The sequence below is a fragment of the Contarinia nasturtii genome, unplaced genomic scaffold (genome assembly GCF_009176525.2).
Source record: "Contarinia nasturtii isolate CC-2019 unplaced genomic scaffold, AAFC_CNas_1.1 Cnas_scaffold_2806, whole genome shotgun sequence".
Classification (NCBI taxonomy): domain Eukaryota; kingdom Metazoa; phylum Arthropoda; class Insecta; order Diptera; family Cecidomyiidae; genus Contarinia; species Contarinia nasturtii.
In genome coordinates this window covers 6,750-26,727 of record NW_022200123.1, presented here as the reverse complement: position 1 = coordinate 26,727, position 19,978 = coordinate 6,750, and the positions used below count along the sequence as shown (strand labels likewise).

General features: G+C 33.2%; 3 protein-coding genes and 1 long non-coding RNA gene across 4 annotated transcripts; 2 read left to right on the top strand and 2 right to left on the bottom strand.

Annotated features, from left to right (window-relative positions):
* Positions 1-15,125: 15,125 nt before the first annotated feature.
* Positions 15,126-15,634, bottom strand: LOC116349175. The gene is made up of 3 exons (XR_004201887.1): positions 15,472-15,634; positions 15,340-15,355; positions 15,126-15,144 (listed from the first exon to the last, which is right to left on the bottom strand). It is a non-coding gene; the product is annotated as an uncharacterized LOC116349175 (long non-coding RNA).
* Positions 15,635-16,241: 607 nt separating this feature from the next.
* On the top strand, positions 16,242-16,790 carry LOC116349056. Its single transcript, XM_031780310.1, has 2 exons — positions 16,242-16,356; positions 16,486-16,790. Exons 1-2 carry the CDS (start codon positions 16,254-16,256, stop codon positions 16,788-16,790), a joined length of 408 nt encoding a protein of 135 aa, XP_031636170.1. The 5' UTR covers positions 16,242-16,253.
* LOC116349204 (ATP-dependent DNA/RNA helicase DHX36-like) lies at positions 16,789-17,512 on the top strand. Its single transcript, XM_031780537.1, has 2 exons — positions 16,789-16,863; positions 16,901-17,512. Exons 1-2 carry the CDS (start codon positions 16,830-16,832, stop codon positions 17,431-17,433), a joined length of 567 nt encoding a protein of 188 aa, XP_031636397.1. The 5' UTR covers positions 16,789-16,829; the 3' UTR covers positions 17,434-17,512.
* A 265-nt stretch (positions 17,513-17,777) lies between these two features.
* LOC116349227 (3'-5' RNA helicase YTHDC2-like) lies at positions 17,778-19,579 on the bottom strand. Its single transcript, XM_031780565.1, has 2 exons — positions 19,465-19,579; positions 17,778-19,335 (listed from the first exon to the last, which is right to left on the bottom strand). The coding sequence occupies exons 1-2, from the start codon at positions 19,565-19,567 to the stop codon at positions 18,422-18,424; spliced, it is 1,017 nt and encodes a 338-aa protein (XP_031636425.1). The 5' UTR covers positions 19,568-19,579; the 3' UTR covers positions 17,778-18,421.
* Positions 19,580-19,978: the final 399 nt, after the last annotated feature.

Here is a 19,978-nt window from a genome sequence, read left to right as displayed (position 1 = left end):
CTTTTCTCTTGATATCTGTACAATGAATTTGACGTTGAAAATTTTCATTCTATGCTCAATCTTCATTTGGTTTTGTTCGCGTTATAATCATGCTGGGTTATAAAAAGCTGCAACGGTTTAAATGAACACATTAAACATTAATAGAGCAGAAAAGGCGACAACACAAACAGGCTATGATAACGAAAATGAAATGAATTGAATTTATGTTTTGCGCGGTTCTTCATACACGATGCTCGGCATTTGAATGCATTTTTTTTGGGTTCGAAATTCAGATGTGCGAGAACAATGTTCTCACTTGTTGCTACCAGAACAATAAAGTTATACAGTCGATTACCAGTGAATATACACTGCCGTAGCCAGTTTTGGACAACGAATTTAACACAAAAACCATTCGAAATGAACACACTTTTTTTCTGAAACGCTTCGAACAAAAAAATATATAAACGAAGAACAGAATCATTGAAAGTGTGCATGAACACCACAGGAGCGTGCTAATGCGGAACAACAGCGTGAAAATGAACCCAATGTACAATTAAATATAATTTCCTTTGAAGATGAATTGCTTGTGGAAAAGTTGACTTTTAAAATGGTATGCAATCAACACATGAGTTAGAGTTGAAGTTTTATGTGATGAATAGAAAGCGGTGGAAATGAATGCACTTCTCATTTCCAATGCATAGAAATGGTGAACAAACTCCATTTGAATTTATGGGATTCATTCAGTTTTGCAATTGAATTTCGAGTCAATTTTATTAAAAACCATGGTGTCGACGAAATATTATGATTTTGTGAATCATTTAATGAAATTATGAAGTTTGAAAATTTTACGTCAAATTCAGGTGGGAAAAAGAGTTGACAATATATATTTTTTACCTGTGCACTTAATTATATTAGCATATAAAAAAGTGGCTTTTCTACAGTGAATCCCGTGGAGGACCCCTTTGTATAACTTTTTGTGGTAAACTTATTCGGTGCGAAATTTTAATGCGGTTTTCATATTACGCACGATAATAGCACCCTTGCGACACAACGTTGAGATTTTTTGTTCAACATTTTGTTGACCTTCGCGAACAAACCAAAGTACAATCTGAATCGCATGGAAATTTTACGGTTTACCACAATGATAGAACACACATGAATTGAATTACGTGCCGTGCAAAGTTTTTCATGTAAATGACAAAGAGATGTAAAAAATGCACACAGACACACAATAACAAAGTCGTTTTCTAATGAATTAATTGAATAATTATTATTAGACATTCACACATACGTTCAATGGTTATTCAAGTTTTCAACGAAATGTAATTTACTGTTTGCTTTTGATGTGATAATGGCATAATGCTGCAAAAACTGCAAAACTGCCAACGAAGACGGAGACGAAGCTTTATAATTATCCGTACAAATTGTACGGCCAACAGTAAGCAGACGTTGCATGAATTGTTCAACTTATTTCCGATCGCATTTTTTCATGTCCTTGATTCATGTGATAGATATCGTCGGGTTTTAATGAAATTTAAACAATCAACACTGGCACAAAATTGAAAAAAAAAAAACTAAATTACGATTTTCGCTAATTTTTGAGCGCATGCAAGCGAAACAAATCACAATTTCGTGCACGTCTGATATGAATCTTATGTATGAATGTTGAAAAATTATTTGCATGAAATTTTATATGCGTCGCATTCTACTACGAAAATTCTATGATATTTATGCATTTCCATAATATTTACGAACGAAAAGCGCACAAAATGTTAGGCTTTTCTTTATCTTTTATTCAGTCTTTTGTATAAACTAAAAAAGAGTATAAACTACACGTTCGCTTATTTTCCCGATGTTTTCATTGCTTGCATTTGTTGCCGCATATTTTTTATTATTGTAAAATGGTTGGTGCGTTTTATATTTAAATGTGGAAACAAATCTCAAATGAAAATCCATCGAAGTGGAAGACATCGCCAGTGATAGAATGCTCAAGTGGTGGTATTTAATTGAAAACGTCATATCTGTGCATATTTTTGCTCATCTGTTTTGAAATCAATCTGAGAAAGCAATGACACATTACATTCGGTGGCCAGAGGAAATATAATGACTGTACTCAAAACGAAACATACAAACAAAAAAGTTATTAGTAACAGCAATGGAATTGTGTGACTGATCTTATTTGAATACATTTCGAGATAGGAAACTGTGTCAACAATTTCAAGACTCAGATCATATACAAAAAAAACTGAACCAATAGCCGACATATAAACGGCACAATAATAAATGACGGAATAACAAAAAAATGCGAAACAAAAAAGTTTGTTCAAACATCATGCAAAATGACATTCAGTGTGGAGTCGGGCCGCAGGCAAAGAGCTTCCAATAATTATTTCATGTTTTAAAAATGCGTAAGATGGATCTTGTATTTTCATGCCACACTTGCTTATTTATTTCAACATCTTCTGTGAATAGAATTCGAGTCTACTCGCGAAATAGACTCAGATATCATCACCAAGGTTACCTTCAAACAATCACAATTCCTCGGTTGCGACGCATTTATTTCAAAAATCATTTTCTTCAACAAATGCTTGATTTTCATCGAATCGCATTATTCAAAAAGCTAATTGATGAACTTGAAAATCAATAGTAACTGCGTCTCAAAACTTTTCCGAAAGTTTAATGAGTTTATCGGCTATACTGTACAGCTCATACCACAATGTATTTGTAATATTTTGAGAGGTTTCTGGAAAAACATCATTTATTTGCCAAAAATAGATCATTTTTCATATCTTGTGCGCATGAGTTTGACTCAAAAGTTGACTGAAACATTTCAAGCATTTTTTGGGATTGAAACAGAAAGAATTTAGTCACGTTTTTATTTGATGAATTCTTTCGATTTTGTGAAATTAAGGCGAAGTACCATCAAAAATATGGTGATATTTTTCCTGGAATAGTTCGAGGATGAAAATAAAATGACACCATGCTGGGGTCAACATTAATTTCCGATAAATCTTTTTCGGTCGTTTTTATTGTTTATCAAGCAATATATCAGGGGATATTACCAAAGCTTGGTTGAGAATTTCATAAATTTTTGTGTCTTGGTTTGATTTTCGACTTTAATAGAACCTTTTTGTCTGCTTCTTTACCTTTTAAAATTGGTTCCTTCGTTAACTGATGTGAGTTCCATCATTTTGTAAATGTTAGGCTTTCACAGACATTAGACCGCAAGCAATAGCTTACAACGTAAAAGGTTATAGTAAATATAATTCCCATCAAGAAGAGATCCGATAGTTTCATTCTAACTCTTACTTCAGAGTATCCGAGAGATGGACACAATCCAAACTCACTTTGTTTGTTGAGTTCTTCATAAAACTCACATTCTTCGTCGATTTTCGCTTTGGAAATGGTTAGTGGAACTACAACAACAATCATTATTAAGTGAAATGATATCGAGCCATTCCATTTATTCACAGCCATCAGTAAAAAATAACCGAAATTCAAAATGTTATGTATGAAATTGAATGGTTTGCACAGACGTTCACCTTGCGTAGGTGTGATTGATTACATGAAATATTTGTGCAGTCAGAAATGGTCGTTGTATGCAGAATAAACAAGTGTCTATAAACAGTTGGAAAATCACTATAAAGTAGATAAAAACGACCGTCGTTATATGCAAATCTTATATTCCGCTCACTCGATTGAAAATAAAAATCAATAGTGTGTGGGTTAATATAATTTTTTGGGGAGACATGTGTTCATAAATTATTTTAGAAGTAAGAAAAAGGAGCACAGTAATTTTTATTTGAATTCGTTGATATATCACATCGAAAATGAATGGAAATTTATTTCTCCAAAATTCGAGTACCTTGGATATTAAAAAAGTATGTTTCGTCGAACACCAAGAAATGTAAATGTGAGTCTTGATGAACTTTCAGGTGATAAAAGCTTTTAAAATGATACAAATTGATTTTCATTAAATTCACCATTCATTTATTGATTCATATGTTGACTGGCCGCCGCGGTAATTGAATAATTGCTATCCCAACACGACCCATCATTAATAATATCCACAAGAATGCAAGAATGTTGGAATGTATCCATGTTGTTCAACAACAAAACTCAGACCAGAACATGAATTAGATCACGCACAACCAAATCCAAAGTGTAATTACATATTTTTTTTCCTATTGACGAAAATCAGTTTTGAAAAAAAAAACTATTGTCAATTGTCATCGGTATGGAATACATTAATCATCATTATTCCAGATAAATGGATTGCTTTGTTATCGCCGTCGGCAGGTTTAGGTTGGGCGCAAGTGTTTTTGATTTGTTTTCGGCATTTCTAAGAAATGCATGTATGCGAACAAAGAAAAATATTCAAATTTCGATTTTCAAATGCACTGAATCAGAAATTTCGATTAACCGAATTTACAATAATTTCCCATCCGATCAGTCAGCACTCTATTTGCTCGAGGTGTAATTTATGTTTAATTCATCATTGATTTTCTGCTTGTCTCGGTGAGACCTTTGTGTACTTAATGAGTTATCATTGAGTGGTAATTATGCGTTGTGGTTGCTAATTACTTTTACACTCTCTTGGAAACCGTCATACTTTATTTGCCATTTAACACTGTGGTCTTCTATCAAAACCACAACGATATTTATTTTGAACTATTATTAACTCCAGTTTGATTCAATTTCTCCTCAGGATTCGACCTCAATTGCCCGTTTTCCTTCCGCAAAAAATGATACCTGTAAAATGATTGCATGTAATAATTGCATTGAAAACGCCATCATTAAAAGATGAATGTTATCTTCCTGCAGAAACAAATCATCAATACAACATTGCTACAGTCTAGGGTAAATATAGAAATTTAAGTAGTATTGAACTTTTATCTGTCTATAATCAATTAGGAAAGTAAGTTATTCTTTATGCATTCGCCTTTCGTAAGGTGCACTATATTACTCCAACATTTTACTCCTTTTGCATACATGCATATTGCATATACGCCAAAAAGTTTGAGACCACCATCTTTTCAAGAGAAAAATCTACTTTTTGCAATTTTAATAATATTTGTAAAAAAGAAAAGAAAAATTAGTCCTCAAAAATTGTTTAAGTATATGAAAATATAAGAATGGAATCAAAAAAGTCAATAATTTAATCAGCTTTTCCTACATTTTAATGTTTGTGATGGAGTGGTCTCAAACTTTCTGACGGCAGTGTCGAGTAGATTGCTAATGAGATGAAATGTGATTCAATGCAACAAAGTCGACATCGATTTATTTTCGAAGAAATTTGATGAGAACACTGTAATAGTTAGCCATCATATGTACTACAGTATTTATAATAGAACCGAGCGCTGTATAAGAAGCTTAAAAATATGTTTGGGCGTTTACCTTCGACTTTTAATGCAGGTTTTCAAATACAGTGTGATGAACCTTTTTCATTATTTACCCTATCATCATCAATTCAATTCTTGGAGGCAAACTGATTGCATCAAAGGATTTCGTTCATTATCTGATCTTAGATTCAATAGCCTCGTTTAATTCATGATAATAACCCATCCTGAAATTCATTGAATGAACGTTCAAACCAGTTAACAAAAAAAAAGGAGAGAGTAAAAGCTGGTTTTCCAAATATACTGCGCAAGTAGAATATTTTGTTTTTGATGGCGCGTCACACTAACGAAAATAAGTTTTTATTGAAACAAAAAACGAACGCATCGGTATGATCAGTTGTACCGCTGTGCAAAAAATAAAATATACTACTTGCCAGCATATCTATAGAAAAGTTTTTTGATATTATCAGACAGATTTTAATTAAATTTTTGATAGCGAAGCATGCAGTGAGGGAAAGAAAGAGAGAGAAAAAGCTTAACAATCATAGAATGTGTTTTTCATACCTGTAACCCGGGGATAATAGTCCATAGAGATTTCATTTGAAAAAATCTATTGTATTTCAACGAACGAAATTAAAATTCTCAGTGATATTTTTGAATTTTTCATTTTGTTGAGCTATTTACAGATGAACGGAACATATGTTGTTTCACATTATCTTCTGATTATCGATGTTGACCTTTCTTTTATAGAACATTATTTTACACAGCAGTTTCAAAATCGATAAGAGTGAAGATTTTTAATTTCAAAAAAGTCGCACACAAAAGAAAGAATAATATCAATTCTCAATTTGTTTTGAAAATATCATCGAAATATTTTCTCGTAAATGCTCAATTCTGGTTGAGTGAAATTTTAAGAAGTTAAAAGCCATGAAATCGAATTTTTTATATGGAAATAAGCTAATTATGTAATTAGCTTGATTTATCAGAACATTGTATCAATGTGAGTTCACAAGTGTATAATCACAAGAATATGATAATATACAATACATTGTAAGCACACATTTACGGTAAAGGATAAAGAATTTTCGTATCACTTCATGTCCTATTTTATGCTCATGCTGTAGTTAGAATGGTCATCGATTATGTAAATGTGTACTGTGATACTATCTTCGCATGCCATATAGTTTGGTTTTTGACCACCCATCGCCACAAACATCAAGCAATGTTGTCAAACGGACTGTACACACGCAAATGTATGCCAATAAATGGAAAAATTTGCCCAATGTGTATAAAATCGTCTTTTGTTTGTTTATTCTGGTGTTTTTATTTCGTTTTTAACTTGTTTGATGGCACGTGTTATTCGATGAGAAAACTCATTTAAAAAGTTATGCCTTTCATGCACTCAATGCAATTGAATTAATGAAATATTCACTTTTAGAATTCGAACCACTTATTGCATTGACACATCCCTCGGGAAATATCGTTACAAAGGCCAATTTGCATCAGACATAAATTCACGTAAAGAAACGAAAAACACAGAAACTCATCAATTAAATTAGATTTTGGTTTTTTGTATTTGAACTTTTGATATGTATACGTACTACGTATTAGGTACAAAACAGTGGTATTTCAATAATATTTCTATTGGTTTTCTCAGATAAAATGTATTTAGCTAGGTGACCTAGCCTAGGTCAAAGAAAAACTATGTTAACACTATTGAACCGCATCATTGATCTTTCTCAACATTGAAATGATGTTGGGTTAACAATTATTCTTCCTTATTGGTGTGTATCGTTCAATTTGTTCAGAGCTTAAAGATCGAATGATAAGACTTTGTGTACTGCATTTCAATTGACAGGACTTCGTCTGGTGTAACTTTTCTCTATTTTATTCGGTGCTAGTAAATTTTGTTGCGACACCGATTTGTATGTATTAATATGTTTCGCCTGCGTGTGTGTTTCAATTGAACTTAGTCAAAGGGAGTGTGAGTTTTTTTCAACACGAGATGGGTTTTGCGTGCGATAATAACCATGGGGTCAGCATTTCTACTTGTGCTTCGAACGAAGTTTTTAATTTTGTTTTTATTTTTCGGTTATCTTGTATTTTATCCATTCGATGTTTCTCTATTTCAATTCCACTCGCTGCGTGTACGAAGACCAAGAGCGAACAAAACCAATCACATATTACATTCAATACACCTCACTCCAATTCTTCGTTTCGCATATTGCTTACAGAGCTCAACGCTTTTTGGTTATTTTGGCGATAATACGGCGCGATATGGTTCATTATGTTGTTCGCGTTGCTCTTAATTTTCGGCGGCAAAGCAATAAAATCACATGGAAATGGTTGCAGTTGTGCTATTGTGCAGCTCATTCCGACCCAAAAACACTAAATCGCTATTGCCTCATTTGTTGTCGAAGATTTACAACATTTGTCGCCAATTAATGACATCGTCGATAGCTGTGCTGAACACATTTATTTAGTTACACGTTGTATGCTATGCGCCCATTCTTATCATTATGGTGGCAGCGAATACATGTCTAGCACCTTCTCCACTCAAAATGATCATTGCCTTAATAATGGCACATCGTGTATTGTATTCGCTTTTTTTTAGCTGTTATACACCACATTTGACCTCTACCTAACAGAAAACAAAAATAAATACAACAAATGCTCGGGCCGATTCGAATTTATTCAATGGGCCAGTAAAACTTTCGATTTTAAATCGTCACAAGGGAATGCGATAAATCGTCAATTGTCAAGAGGTGCATTGACATAATGATACGAAAAATTTCTAGAATAAATTACGTCTATTTATGATTGAGACACCGCTGTGCATGATACCATTGCACCATCATATCAGACTAAGACGAACGAACACGCAACGGCACAGCTAATCCATGATTTAATGGAAGCAGACAATGCGTCTGGCGCTACTCTTAAACAATACCCTACACATACCCACACACTCGCACTCTATATACGTTCTTGACATGATTCTATAAAATTAAAACCCAAACACATATAGCATCCATATTTGCATTAAGCGACAACCACATTTTGAGATGCGTGATGCGATTATGAATGGTAGACTTGTTTTGTACCGTTAGCAAATTTCGACAAGAAATTTTTCAGTAATTAATTAATCACGTGTCACACAAAAGTTACTTTGATCGTCTAATTGACATAAGACCGGCGTGACTTGAACCGTAACCATCAATGGTAAGGAGATGTAAACGTTTACCTAATCCCGATACGCTTCAAATGTTTTGTTGACGATTTTACCTGAAATTCATTAATGATGATGGTCAGCATGCAATTTTGCACGTACAACATTTGGCAGTCTACTTAGTAGACATTGGTTCTATGCTGGGACCAACATTGTCAAATCAAAGTTATAAGTAAATCTTGGACGGTTTGAGTTGGTGCAATCGGATCAATACGTGTCGGTTGTTTGTTGTGCGCTTGTGTTTGTTTATGCATTCAAATGGCTAATTAAATCTTATCAAATTAATTTCAAACAAACACACTAATTGATAAATCGGCAGTGTTGTTCAAGCATAAATTAAACAATGGGGTGTATTTGTGCACCCAGCCACACAGACACATTCGATCAATCCGATTTTGTTATGAAATGAAAACAACAACGGAACAAAATTTCCAGCAATTGTCGATTGGCATGAAATACCTATACCGTATAATGCAATCAAATTCAATTTCATTAGAAAAACATGGTCGATCCCATTTTTCCAAACGCATATAACAAATTGACACCTATGATTTGGCTTATCAATTTAATATGCAAATAAATGTTTACGTGTGTATATTGCAATTTATCGACAACAAAAACAATTACTCTTAAATCGTATGAACAATGTGAAATAAAATGCAACATTGAATCGCCCCCAATCGAAAATAGTGTGTTTTTTTTTCGTCGGTAAATGCTCATGCATTGAATGGATGAAATCTCGATTACAGTCGATCATCTCTAACGCATTTTAAATAAATAACCAGCAAATGTGCAAGCGAATACAACAGAAAATGCAATTGTGTTTTGTTTTCAGCATTTATTTCTCATAATTATAGACATTTCGATACAAAAGGCTTCGGTTCTCTCATTTTAATGAGTATTTGCAATTGAATTCCCATGTTCGAGGCTATTGATGCTGTGCGTAGACATTTATCTGGTTGTAATTAACAGGAACATTTTAAATTCGAACTCTATATTCACATTATGTGATGCTGTTGATGTTTTCACAGTGATAAGACTAATCCATTAGGCAATATTTATATATTCTGTGCTAAATATTTATTTTTGCATTCAAATTATAATCGAAAATATTGCGATGCGACGCTGTTTAATCAGGGATTCGTTTACTAAGCATTGCTTCCATATAATATGCCGAACATATTTACTGCACGGAACAACATTCAAAGTAATATGAACGTCAGTACAGCTCCGAAATTATGTTCATTAGATGTTTTCGGATCATTAAATAAGTTTATTTGAATGTAAAAAAAACGAAAATGTCTGATTCGTCGGCCACTTTGCTGTACGGCATATCTATTTATACGGTGTTTGTCAATGTACGTCACCGTATGTGTTGACAGATCTTAGCATATGCTACGTAAGCATTTATGTCTGGCATGCAATCGGTGGTACCCGAAGGATGAAAACAAAGCTCTGCTTGCTCGAATGCATGCTTCTATCTGAATGAATCGCAGTTTAAATTTGGTATGACATTTGACACAAATCAAATATAAATCGTTGTACTTTATCTCGATCAAGCAATCCATTAACAACCTGGAATCGAATTTGCCGAAAATGTATTGAACAAATTTCCAATTTTAAAATGAACGTTCATTTATCTGCCAATTCATTAATAAACAATGGACCGATATAGTTTTGCTGATAACTTTACCCTTTGCATTTTGATTCAAATTCCTCTGTTAATAATAATAAATGTGCTGTTTGTATCACTGGTTGGTCATTTCTAAATGCGTTTTACATTAAATATGGACGAATAAGATAACAGCGATACGTTCAACAAACACAAATATACGTTATAAATGAGCAGTGATGTTGGAATTTTTTTTGTCATGAACCAATTCTAATTCAATTAATTTGCATTTAATTTATTGGCTGAAATGTCCGATGTTCGCTTATCAAACTAATTCTTTGTTATGATAATAACAGCAGACATAAATGCAAACCACGTTTACATTCGAGATGGAAAATAGTTTCAACACTGAACGCAATGCTCTTTCTCCATCAATGCAGAATTTTCAAAGCGCGCACAACGGGGTTGAAGCATTCATTGTGTCCTCTTAATGGTAATGTTTATAAAACACAGTGAGTTTTCATTTATATCCGAATGCATTCAGCAATTTAACATTAATAAAATGTAGAATAAGCAGCCATTCTCATGAAAATACCTTTCGTTCCATTTGTGTTGTACAAATTCAGTAAATAAAAGAACGCTTTTGATAAAACTAATGGAAAATCCGCTATACAAACCAAATTAGTTATATTTTATCGATCGTCCGGTATAAAATGACCAGTTACCAGTTTTGGACGATGGGGTGAGTACGGAAAAGTGAAAAATCGTCGAAAAAAATATTGAGAAAATTGGCAATAAACCCCACCTACGGCGATTTTTCCTTCTTTCATCCGCTTTCTTTTTGCCATTTTCCTTCAAAGCGGCAACATGTGGCAAAACTTTTGAATCTACGTGTTCAGTTTGAACATCGCAGAAAAATGGAGTGAAATTGAATTTTTGTTATAACCATCTTCTTCGAACTTCTTCTGCTTTAAAGTAATAAATTCAGTAGCTCACGCATAACTAACACTCTAAACGGGTTGCATTGTAAATTCAGCGAGAAAATCCACCACATTTTGAACGAAGAGAGAGCGGGAGAGAAAGCGAAAAAAGAATCAAGACAGAAAAAGAGGTTAGCTAAAAACTTTTTCATATCGTGGCAATATAAATTCAGTGTTCGATGTGGGTTTTTTTTGGATGAAAATGAACAGGTCTTAAAGGTTATAAACAAATATAAGAAAAAAAGTGTTTCTCTTGCAACTGCTTGAGCTCGTGCTGTGCGTTTTGTGAATAAACGAACGCATTTTGACTTAAAACGAATATGCCGTGTCAATGTTTTTCCACCAGCATTACTGAATTGACTGCGTTTTAAAAATACTTTATATACACTCTAGGGGCTCGGAAGTATTTTTTATTGATGAAAAAACACACATAATCAGAAATATTGATATATTTTGAGTTTAAACTATAATAATCACCATATTCACGAATATTGGTACATTTTGAGTGTGAAGAATACTGTGAATAATCATGAATATTCCCAATATTTTGATTATCGTAAATATGAAAATGGCGGCAAATGATGTATGTCATTTTGTGGAATGTTATTTATAAAATCACACAAACTTAGAACACTTTTACCTATACATTTTTGATGTTCTTCAGTCAAATTATTTTTTTATCAAAGAAATATAAGTTTTTTAGGCTTTTTTAATTTTATTTTGTGTTGTGTGTGTTTTACATCGGTGCCATATACGAGCTGAATAATGACAAATAATTACGTAAATATGAGAAATATTCAAAATATTCTCAATATTTTCCATTTATACACCACATTCATACAAAATTGTCAAAACTGTGTTCATTTTTTTTTTTTTTTTTTTCATGTTCCGAGCCCCTAGTATACACTCAAAAGTCAATGTCTTTAAAATTCTCGGTGAATTTATATTTTGGCGCAGAACACGTGCCATGAAAACGCCTCTGTTGTTGGGTATTTATTCAGTGCACGAATTACTCACGTCAATTTAACTTACACCTCTACAATGTTTTCGTTGTCATTGCATCCATAACAATTTCAAATTTACTTCATTTTATTGGCACTTATGACGTAAACTATGGAAAAAGAAGAAATGAACAAATGAAATCTCCGTGTCATGCTTTACTCTGTATTTAAGCATTTTCTTGCTTTTGTCAATTCCGCTAATTAGTACATGAATTAAATAAACTTACTTTGCTTCCGAGATAACTCCAGTAAAATCGATAATTTTTTCTTTTCCCTTTTGCAATTCATCAACGAATGATAACCGATGATTTCAAATAAAAAAATCTCCGATTGAAGTATATGAAAACGGTGAAGAAGGTCTGCTTCGAATATTTTTGCTTCGAATATGTTTTTTTTTTTAATTGAAAAATATCAAAAGCAAATTCTTTACTACGATTCGAAGACCTAAATGAATTTTTGTTCACCAACAATGTTTGACAACCAATCCAAAACAAGCAAAACTGTCAAAAGTTTTTTGTTTAATTTTCTGCTCATTCGCCAAACCACAGCAAATATCTTTTCGCAACTTACCACACGACCCATATTACAACTTGTTTTTTTTTTGTTCATTGTTCACTTCATTCACAGTAACTCTACCGAATTGATAAATTTCAACGTTACTTTCATGTTTCATCTCGAGTTGAAATATTTACACAAACTTTTCGGGAGAATTTTTAATAAAATTTTCAAGTAAATCACAAACGGTTTAAGGCTTTTTGTTTGAACTATTCCAAGAATATCAAGGCAATAGAACGGAATAAATTTATGAATATGACTTGATGTAAAATAAATAAAAGCATCACCAAGCCAGAATCATTCGAAAATACGTCGATTATCATTAGATGAAGACAATTTTAACTGAAAAAAACGATTCTCATATGTTCTTTTTTTTTCATCGAAATCACTCATTTTGTTGAAGTTCTATAAACAATATTTCGTTGAAGGCATTTCCTGCCTCTGTCTTTTTCATATAATTTTCGAGTTTTCAAGCAAAAACTAATTTGCAATAAATTTTAAAGCATCTTAAAATGAGAGAGAAGCATCTTTGTTGTGCTTTGTCTTCTCTTGACCACCATGCATTATTGTGGGACAATGTAAATTTTCCAGTTGGTAAGGCGGAAACAGATGGAAAAAAATCTACCGGCATAAATAAAAGGAAATAGAATGGAAAAAGAGCATTTTCATCGTAAGTAGTTAAAATGAATTATTCACGGATAATTTCATCTAATTGGAATCGGAGAAAAAGAAAGCCGGCGCTTAAGAACAAAATGATTTTCCCATGTTTCAGTCTCATGTTGTGCACCCAAATCACCTTCATTCTTTTTTTTTGGGACATTTCCTCGAATCCAAATGTGAATATTGAACAAAAGTTAAACCATAAAATGACCATTCGAACTAATAAATAACATAAACGGAAAAAGTGCTGAACTGAGTTAAAGATGTACTCACACACATGCGTTTCTCTCTCTCTCTGTGTGTGTGCATGTGTACGGATGTGAAAGTATCTGGGAATATTTTAGCTTTTGTTCTTTGGTATTTCTACAAAACGAGAGTTTCTTCTATTTCAAATAAGAAAATCTTCTCTCGATGCTCGTATCGCTTTATTCGTAACATATGATAACATTCAGTTAAAGACAAAGTAATAAATAGTTTAATGAATATGCGTTTTTGTTGCTTGCTTCATTGTGGCGTTATAAGACTCTGAACTGAAGAGTGTTTAGATGAACTTGAGCGAGAATGTTCAGGTAACGAATCAACTCGCATATGTAAACATTACTGAAAACAAATACACACACAACATAGAAAAGTTTCTTTTTTTGCAAGTCGTGCGGTTAAAGTTCTCTTCTTCAGACTTAGTTCTTTGTTCCAAAACCGGTAGATATATACTGTGTGTGTATATATAAAGTGATAACTTTATTGTGTAAAACGGCAACTTCTATTCAACGGCACTGAATATTTTTCACAGTGTATGCAGCAGATGCAGACATTAAGTTTGCAGTGAAAACCGTATCTAAGGCACGATTAGGTAGGTTTAGAAGTTTGGCTATAGAAACTCGGTCGGACTTGTTTGGATGTTTATGCGCCTCCATTTCGATGCATATATGCATACGCACACATTTACTCGCATGTGATAATGACGGAAAGAAAGTGAGGAAAATAGAGAATTCGATGGAAAAGTTTTCCATATATGTTACATCATGTAAGAAATCGATGTGTGGTTTTCTTTTGGTCTTCTTTTCTTCTTCTGCCATCGTTATATGTACGGCTCAAAGTTTTTCACATGACAGGAATTTTTACCAAAATTGTTGGAACATTTACCGGAATTTTAACCCCACCTACCCATACACAAACGCATTTGAAGACTTTATCTTGTCTTTCATCCGTTCGTTTGGTGTGCATATTTTTTACAACAAAAGTTCAATGTAGAGACAGTGAAATAAAAGCGCCCAAGGTATAAATGAATTTCGATTTGGTTGCAGATATTTTGGATAAACTATAAGTTTATGTTTTATGGGAGTGCCCCGTTTTTTTGTACTTCACTTGCACACCGTGCAATGGTGTATGTATATGCGTCATTTTGAGTTGAGTGCAAAAGGTAGACAGCGAAATGCTTGATCTAGCTACTTTATTCATTTTCAAAGACATTTAACATCACAAAACTTCATCATCATTCGAAATAAAACAAATGCAGAAGAAACTTTTCTTAATCGTTGCGTTGAAAATGAATCATTTATTATGTGTGTATATGGTTGTTGTAAATGTTTGTTCCCATGATTCAATGGTTATGCGGCTACTTATTAGACATATATACTACATTTCATTGTCTGTTTGATTCTGCTGCATTTTTGATCAAACTTTTTTTAGTTATACAGAAGAAGTGATTATACACTATGAACAAGCCAAGGGGGGTTGACGTATATGAGATTGGAGACTTTTTTTTGCGAATCTCGCTAATGAGCGCCATCTGATTTTAGTGTGAATTAGATGCAAAAATCAAATTTATTTCAATAATTTGGAATGTATTTGAATGTTATAGTTTCAACACAAAAATTGTATTAAAAATCATTCAAGTAAATCAAATTGAAATTAAATCAATTAAAAATCATTGTACACACACATAAAGCATATAAAATAATACAACTAAATTATAAATACTCACACCATTCTATGGGAACCTAACAAAATCGTATTATTTCAAATTAGAATTATTTTTATTTCATATAAATGATTCTATTTATTTTTTCAAATTCATTCTATTAGAATTATAAATAAATAAATTTCTATTTATTACAGAAAATAATGATTCATTATTAATGAAACAGAAAAAATTCTCCACAATGTGAAAATACGAAGTTACGTATATATTATGACAGCTGTGGTTACGTATACGTCGACATTAATAATCTGTCAAAACCGTAAACACATTATTTTCATAACGCAATTTTGCGATAGTTTTTGTGTGCAAACTGTAAGTTATTTTGTGATTTTATTGTGTTTAGATTGAATACGATTTCATAAATTGTTGAAAAGTGATTTTACAGTAACAAGAAATGTAAAGCAGAGAGAAAAAAAACCAATAAATGAGTTTAGAACGTTTAGAATCATATGCACATTTTCGTGATATTCTAACCTCAATCGCTCTTCACTCTCAGTTTAACATTTTTTATATCAACAATTATTTTATAATTTAAACAGGAAACGCAAAATGGTTTGGTGCGATATATGCCAGCAGAATATTTCGGGAAACATTTACAAGCACAAAAGAGTTGAGCACAGTTGGGATCGAGGTGGTATTAAATTGATTAAACAGGAAGATAAAACTCTGATCGAAGCTATACAAAACGAAAAAACATTCGTTGGACCTTCGCTGTTATATTTGAAACGTCTCGCAAATTATGCGGTAACACAAAATTTTCAAGCCACATTTTTTGGAGTCGACTCCAAGCAATGCCAAGCAATCCCAATTTGAAGATAATTCTAATGTCAGCAACGCTAAACAGCGAAAAATTCAGTAGATATTTCAATGGTTGTCCGATTATCGATGTGCCTGGGCGTACTTTTGATGTTCAAACTATGCATCTCGAAGAAGTATTAATCAAAACAGAATACAAAACGAGCAAAATGGCCACATATTTGGAAGAGAATCAAGTATCGCAAATTCGGCGTATAAAAGATGGTAACTATTAAATGACATACTAGATATTACATATCGGTTGCCTTATGAAGCACAAAGATTAAATCGTTGCTTAGAAAAACGCATCTTTACGTAACATATTAATTTATTGTTTATTATTTCATTCTATAGAAGACATGCCGCGATCATATCGCTTAATGTGCGACAGTCGCCTGGATTCTTATATTTTGCGAAAAGATTGTGAATCATTTGAAAACGTTTTTTCTCTCATTGAAGGCGACTACATGCCGGCCAATTATGTTCATCGTACAAAGCAACGCACCGTGTTGGGAATTGCTGCGGAAAATGGTTCACTGAATATGATGTTAAAGCTTTTGGCTTTTGGTGAAAGTGCGACCTTTAAAGATCCATTTGGTAAAAGCACAATTGATTATGCGAAAGAAAATAAACAAGAGGAATGTTGTGAGGGATTGTGAGCTCTTAATGTGTTATGAACGTGTGACATCCACCACAACATGGAAAAATTACGTGGAAATTGGAAGAGCGTATCGATCAACACAAGGCACACAAAATATTATTGATCACAACTTACTTTTTCATGTCATTGATCATATCCATGAAAATACGTCAAAAAATGGCGCTATTCTTGTATTTTTGCCCAGCTACGACGATATATGCGAACAACATGAAAAGTTAGTAAGCGTACATGGATTACAGGATTGGGGTTATAAGATTTTTGCGCTGCATAGCGAACTAAATGATGAAAACAATGAGGGTCATGCTCATGTCTTTGATCGCATGGAAAATGGCGTTCGAAAAATAATATTATCTACAAATATTGCAGAAACAGCACTTACAATAGATGATGTCGTCTACGTTATTGATGCCGGAAAAGCAAAATCGCTGTTTTATGACGCGGAAACCAAATCGACCATTCTCGAATTAAAGTCTATTTCACAGGCATGTGCAAAACAGCGCAGTGGCAGAGCTGGTCGCGTTCAAAACGGCTTCTGTTATCGTTTGTATTCATTGGAACAATACAAAATGATGCACAAATATAAGCCAGCAGAAATTGTACGAGTGCCTATAGCGAAAACTATTTTTCAAATTTTATTTTAAAAAAACATATTAATCAAATAAATGTAATTTCAGTCCAATTTATTTAGAAAGATGAAAAATGGCTTTTATTTTCGGCAAAGGTATAAACGTATAAATTATTTTGTATTCAATGTATTCAATTGAATTCACTTTGAAATATTTTTTTTTTGTGTACATTATAACTAAGGCAATTTGTGTAATTTTCTTATTATATCGCATTCATTGCGCAGAAAATGAAACGAAACTATTACTATTGACTAATAATAAATGAATGATCGGTATTAAAATTATGGTAAATATAAAAAATAAGTTGGAACGATAATATGAATTTTTTTTGTATCAATAACGAACAAATTGACATAAAAGTTCTTCCAATTTTGGTAACAAACTTTCAGCTTCCGATGGTAAAACTGAAATATTTTTCAGAACAAAGTTGCCGTTCTTTCGTTTTTGTTTTTGTTCAAATACCACAAGTCCAGGTTGATTTAGGCTAGCTTGTGACACAACAGATGACGGATGTGGATGGGTATTTCCAATGCTGTTCCCATTATTCACAATATGGTTAGGATAAAACCCAGCCATGATGCATGCGTTCACCATATTCCAATTGCTGGAATTTTCGTTCAATTCACGCATTGATTGCGAAATCATACCAGATTTGCATATGTAGTCGAAGATTAAACGTCGAATGCCTTCGGCTTTTAACATGTTACCTTGTGAAATGTAATTCTCGACACAAAATTTTCGTTGATGTTCCCGTAATTGTTTCGACCAATTCTGAATTATATTGAAATACAGTTGATGGTCGCTATATTTATTTTCTGCGAATCGATTTTTTGTTTCATTGATTTTTTCAGTCACTTCCTGTGTATTTTCAAATGAAAGTACGAATAAATCTTTCACCGACAGTGCACTGGAAATCATAACAATGGGATCCAAACATCGCAAAATAATTGCGTAGAAGAGTGTCTTACTCAATTGACAATCGATTGGCATGTTTACCAAATGTTTACAAAAGTACAATTTCTGCTGGCTTATATTTGTGCATCATTTTGTATTGTTCCAATGAATACAAACGATAACAGAAGCCGTTTTGAACGCGACCAGCTCTGCCACTGCGCTGTTTTGCACATGCCTGTGAAATAGACTTTAATTCGAGAATGGTCGATTTGGTTTCCGCGTCATAAAACAGCGATTTTGCTTTTCCGGCATCAATAACGTAGACGACATCATCTATTGTAAGTGCTGTTTCTGCAATATTTGTAGATAATATTATTTTTCGAACGCCATTTTCCATGCGATCAAAGACATGAGCATGACCCTCATTGTTTTCATCATTTAGTTCGCTATGCAGCGCAAAAATCTTATAACCCCAATCCTGTAATCCATGTACGCTTACTAACTTTTCATGTTGTTCGCATATATCGTCGTAGCTGGGCAAAAATACAAGAATAGCGCCATTTTTTGACGTATTTTCATGGATATGATCAATGACATGAAAAAGTAAGTTGTGATCAATAATATTTTGTGTGCCTTGTGTTGATCGATACGCTCTTCCAATTTCCACGTAATTTTTCCATGTTGTGGTGGATGTCACACGTTCATAACACATTAAGAGCTCACAACCCTCACAACATTCCTCTTGTTTATTTTCTTTCGCATAATCAATTGCGCTTTTACCAAATGGATCTTTAAAGGTCGCACTTTCACCAAAAGCCAAAAGCTTTAACATCATATTCAGTGAACCATTTTCCGCAGCAATTCCCAACACGGTGCGTTGCTTTGTACGATGAACATAATTGGCCGGCATGTAGTCGCCTTCAATGAGAGAAAAAACGTTTTCAAATGATTCACAATCTTTTCGCAAAATATAAGAATCCAGGCGACTGTCGCACATTAAGCGATATGATCGCGGCATGTCTTCTATAGAATGAAATAATAAACAATAAATTAATATGTTACGTAAAGATGCGTTTTTCTAAGCAACGATTTAATCTTTGTGCTTCATAAGGCAACCGATATGTAATATCTAGTATGTCATTTAATAGTTACCATCTTTTATACGCCGAATTTGCGATACTTGATTCTCTTCCAAATATGTGGCCATTTTGCTCGTTTTGTATTCTGTTTTGATTAATACTTCTTCGAGATGCATAGTTTGAACATCAAAAGTACGCCCAGGCACATCGATAATCGGACAACCATTGAAATATCTACTGAATTTTTCGCTGTTTAGCGTTGCTGACATTAGAATTATCTTCAAATTGGGATTGCTTGGCATTGCTTGGAGTCGACTCCAAAAAATGTGGCTTGAAAATTTTGTGTTACCGCATAATTTGCGAGACGTTTCAAATATAACAGCGAAGGTCCAACGAATGTTTTTTCGTTTTGTATAGCTTCGATCAGAGTTTTATCTTCCTGTTTAATCAATTTAATACCACCTCGATCCCAACTGTGCTCAACTCTTTTGTGCTTGTAAATGTTTCCCGAAATATTCTGCTGGCATATATCGCACCAAACCATTTTGCGTTTCCTGTTTAAATTATAAAATAATTGTTGATATAAA

Bases quoted from the DNA above. Each gene is read 5' to 3' on its own strand.
- LOC116349056 (XM_031780310.1), top strand. From the start codon at position 16,254: ATGCATCTCGAAGAAGTATTAATCAAAACAGAATACAAAACGAGCAAA. The intron at 16,357-16,485 runs GTAACTATTAAA...TTCATTCTATAG, and splicing joins AATTCGGCGTATAAAAGATG to AAGACATGCCGCGATCATAT.
- LOC116349204 (XM_031780537.1), top strand. From the start codon at position 16,830: ATGGAAAAATTACGTGGAAATTGGAAGAGCGTAT. The intron at 16,864-16,900 runs CGATCAACACAA...TTATTGATCACA, and splicing joins TGGAAATTGGAAGAGCGTAT to ACTTACTTTTTCATGTCATT.
- LOC116349227 (XM_031780565.1), bottom strand. From the start codon at position 19,567: ATGCATCTCGAAGAAGTATTAATCAAAACAGAATACAAAACGAGCAAA. The intron at 19,336-19,464 runs GTAACTATTAAA...TTCATTCTATAG, and splicing joins AATTCGGCGTATAAAAGATG to AAGACATGCCGCGATCATAT.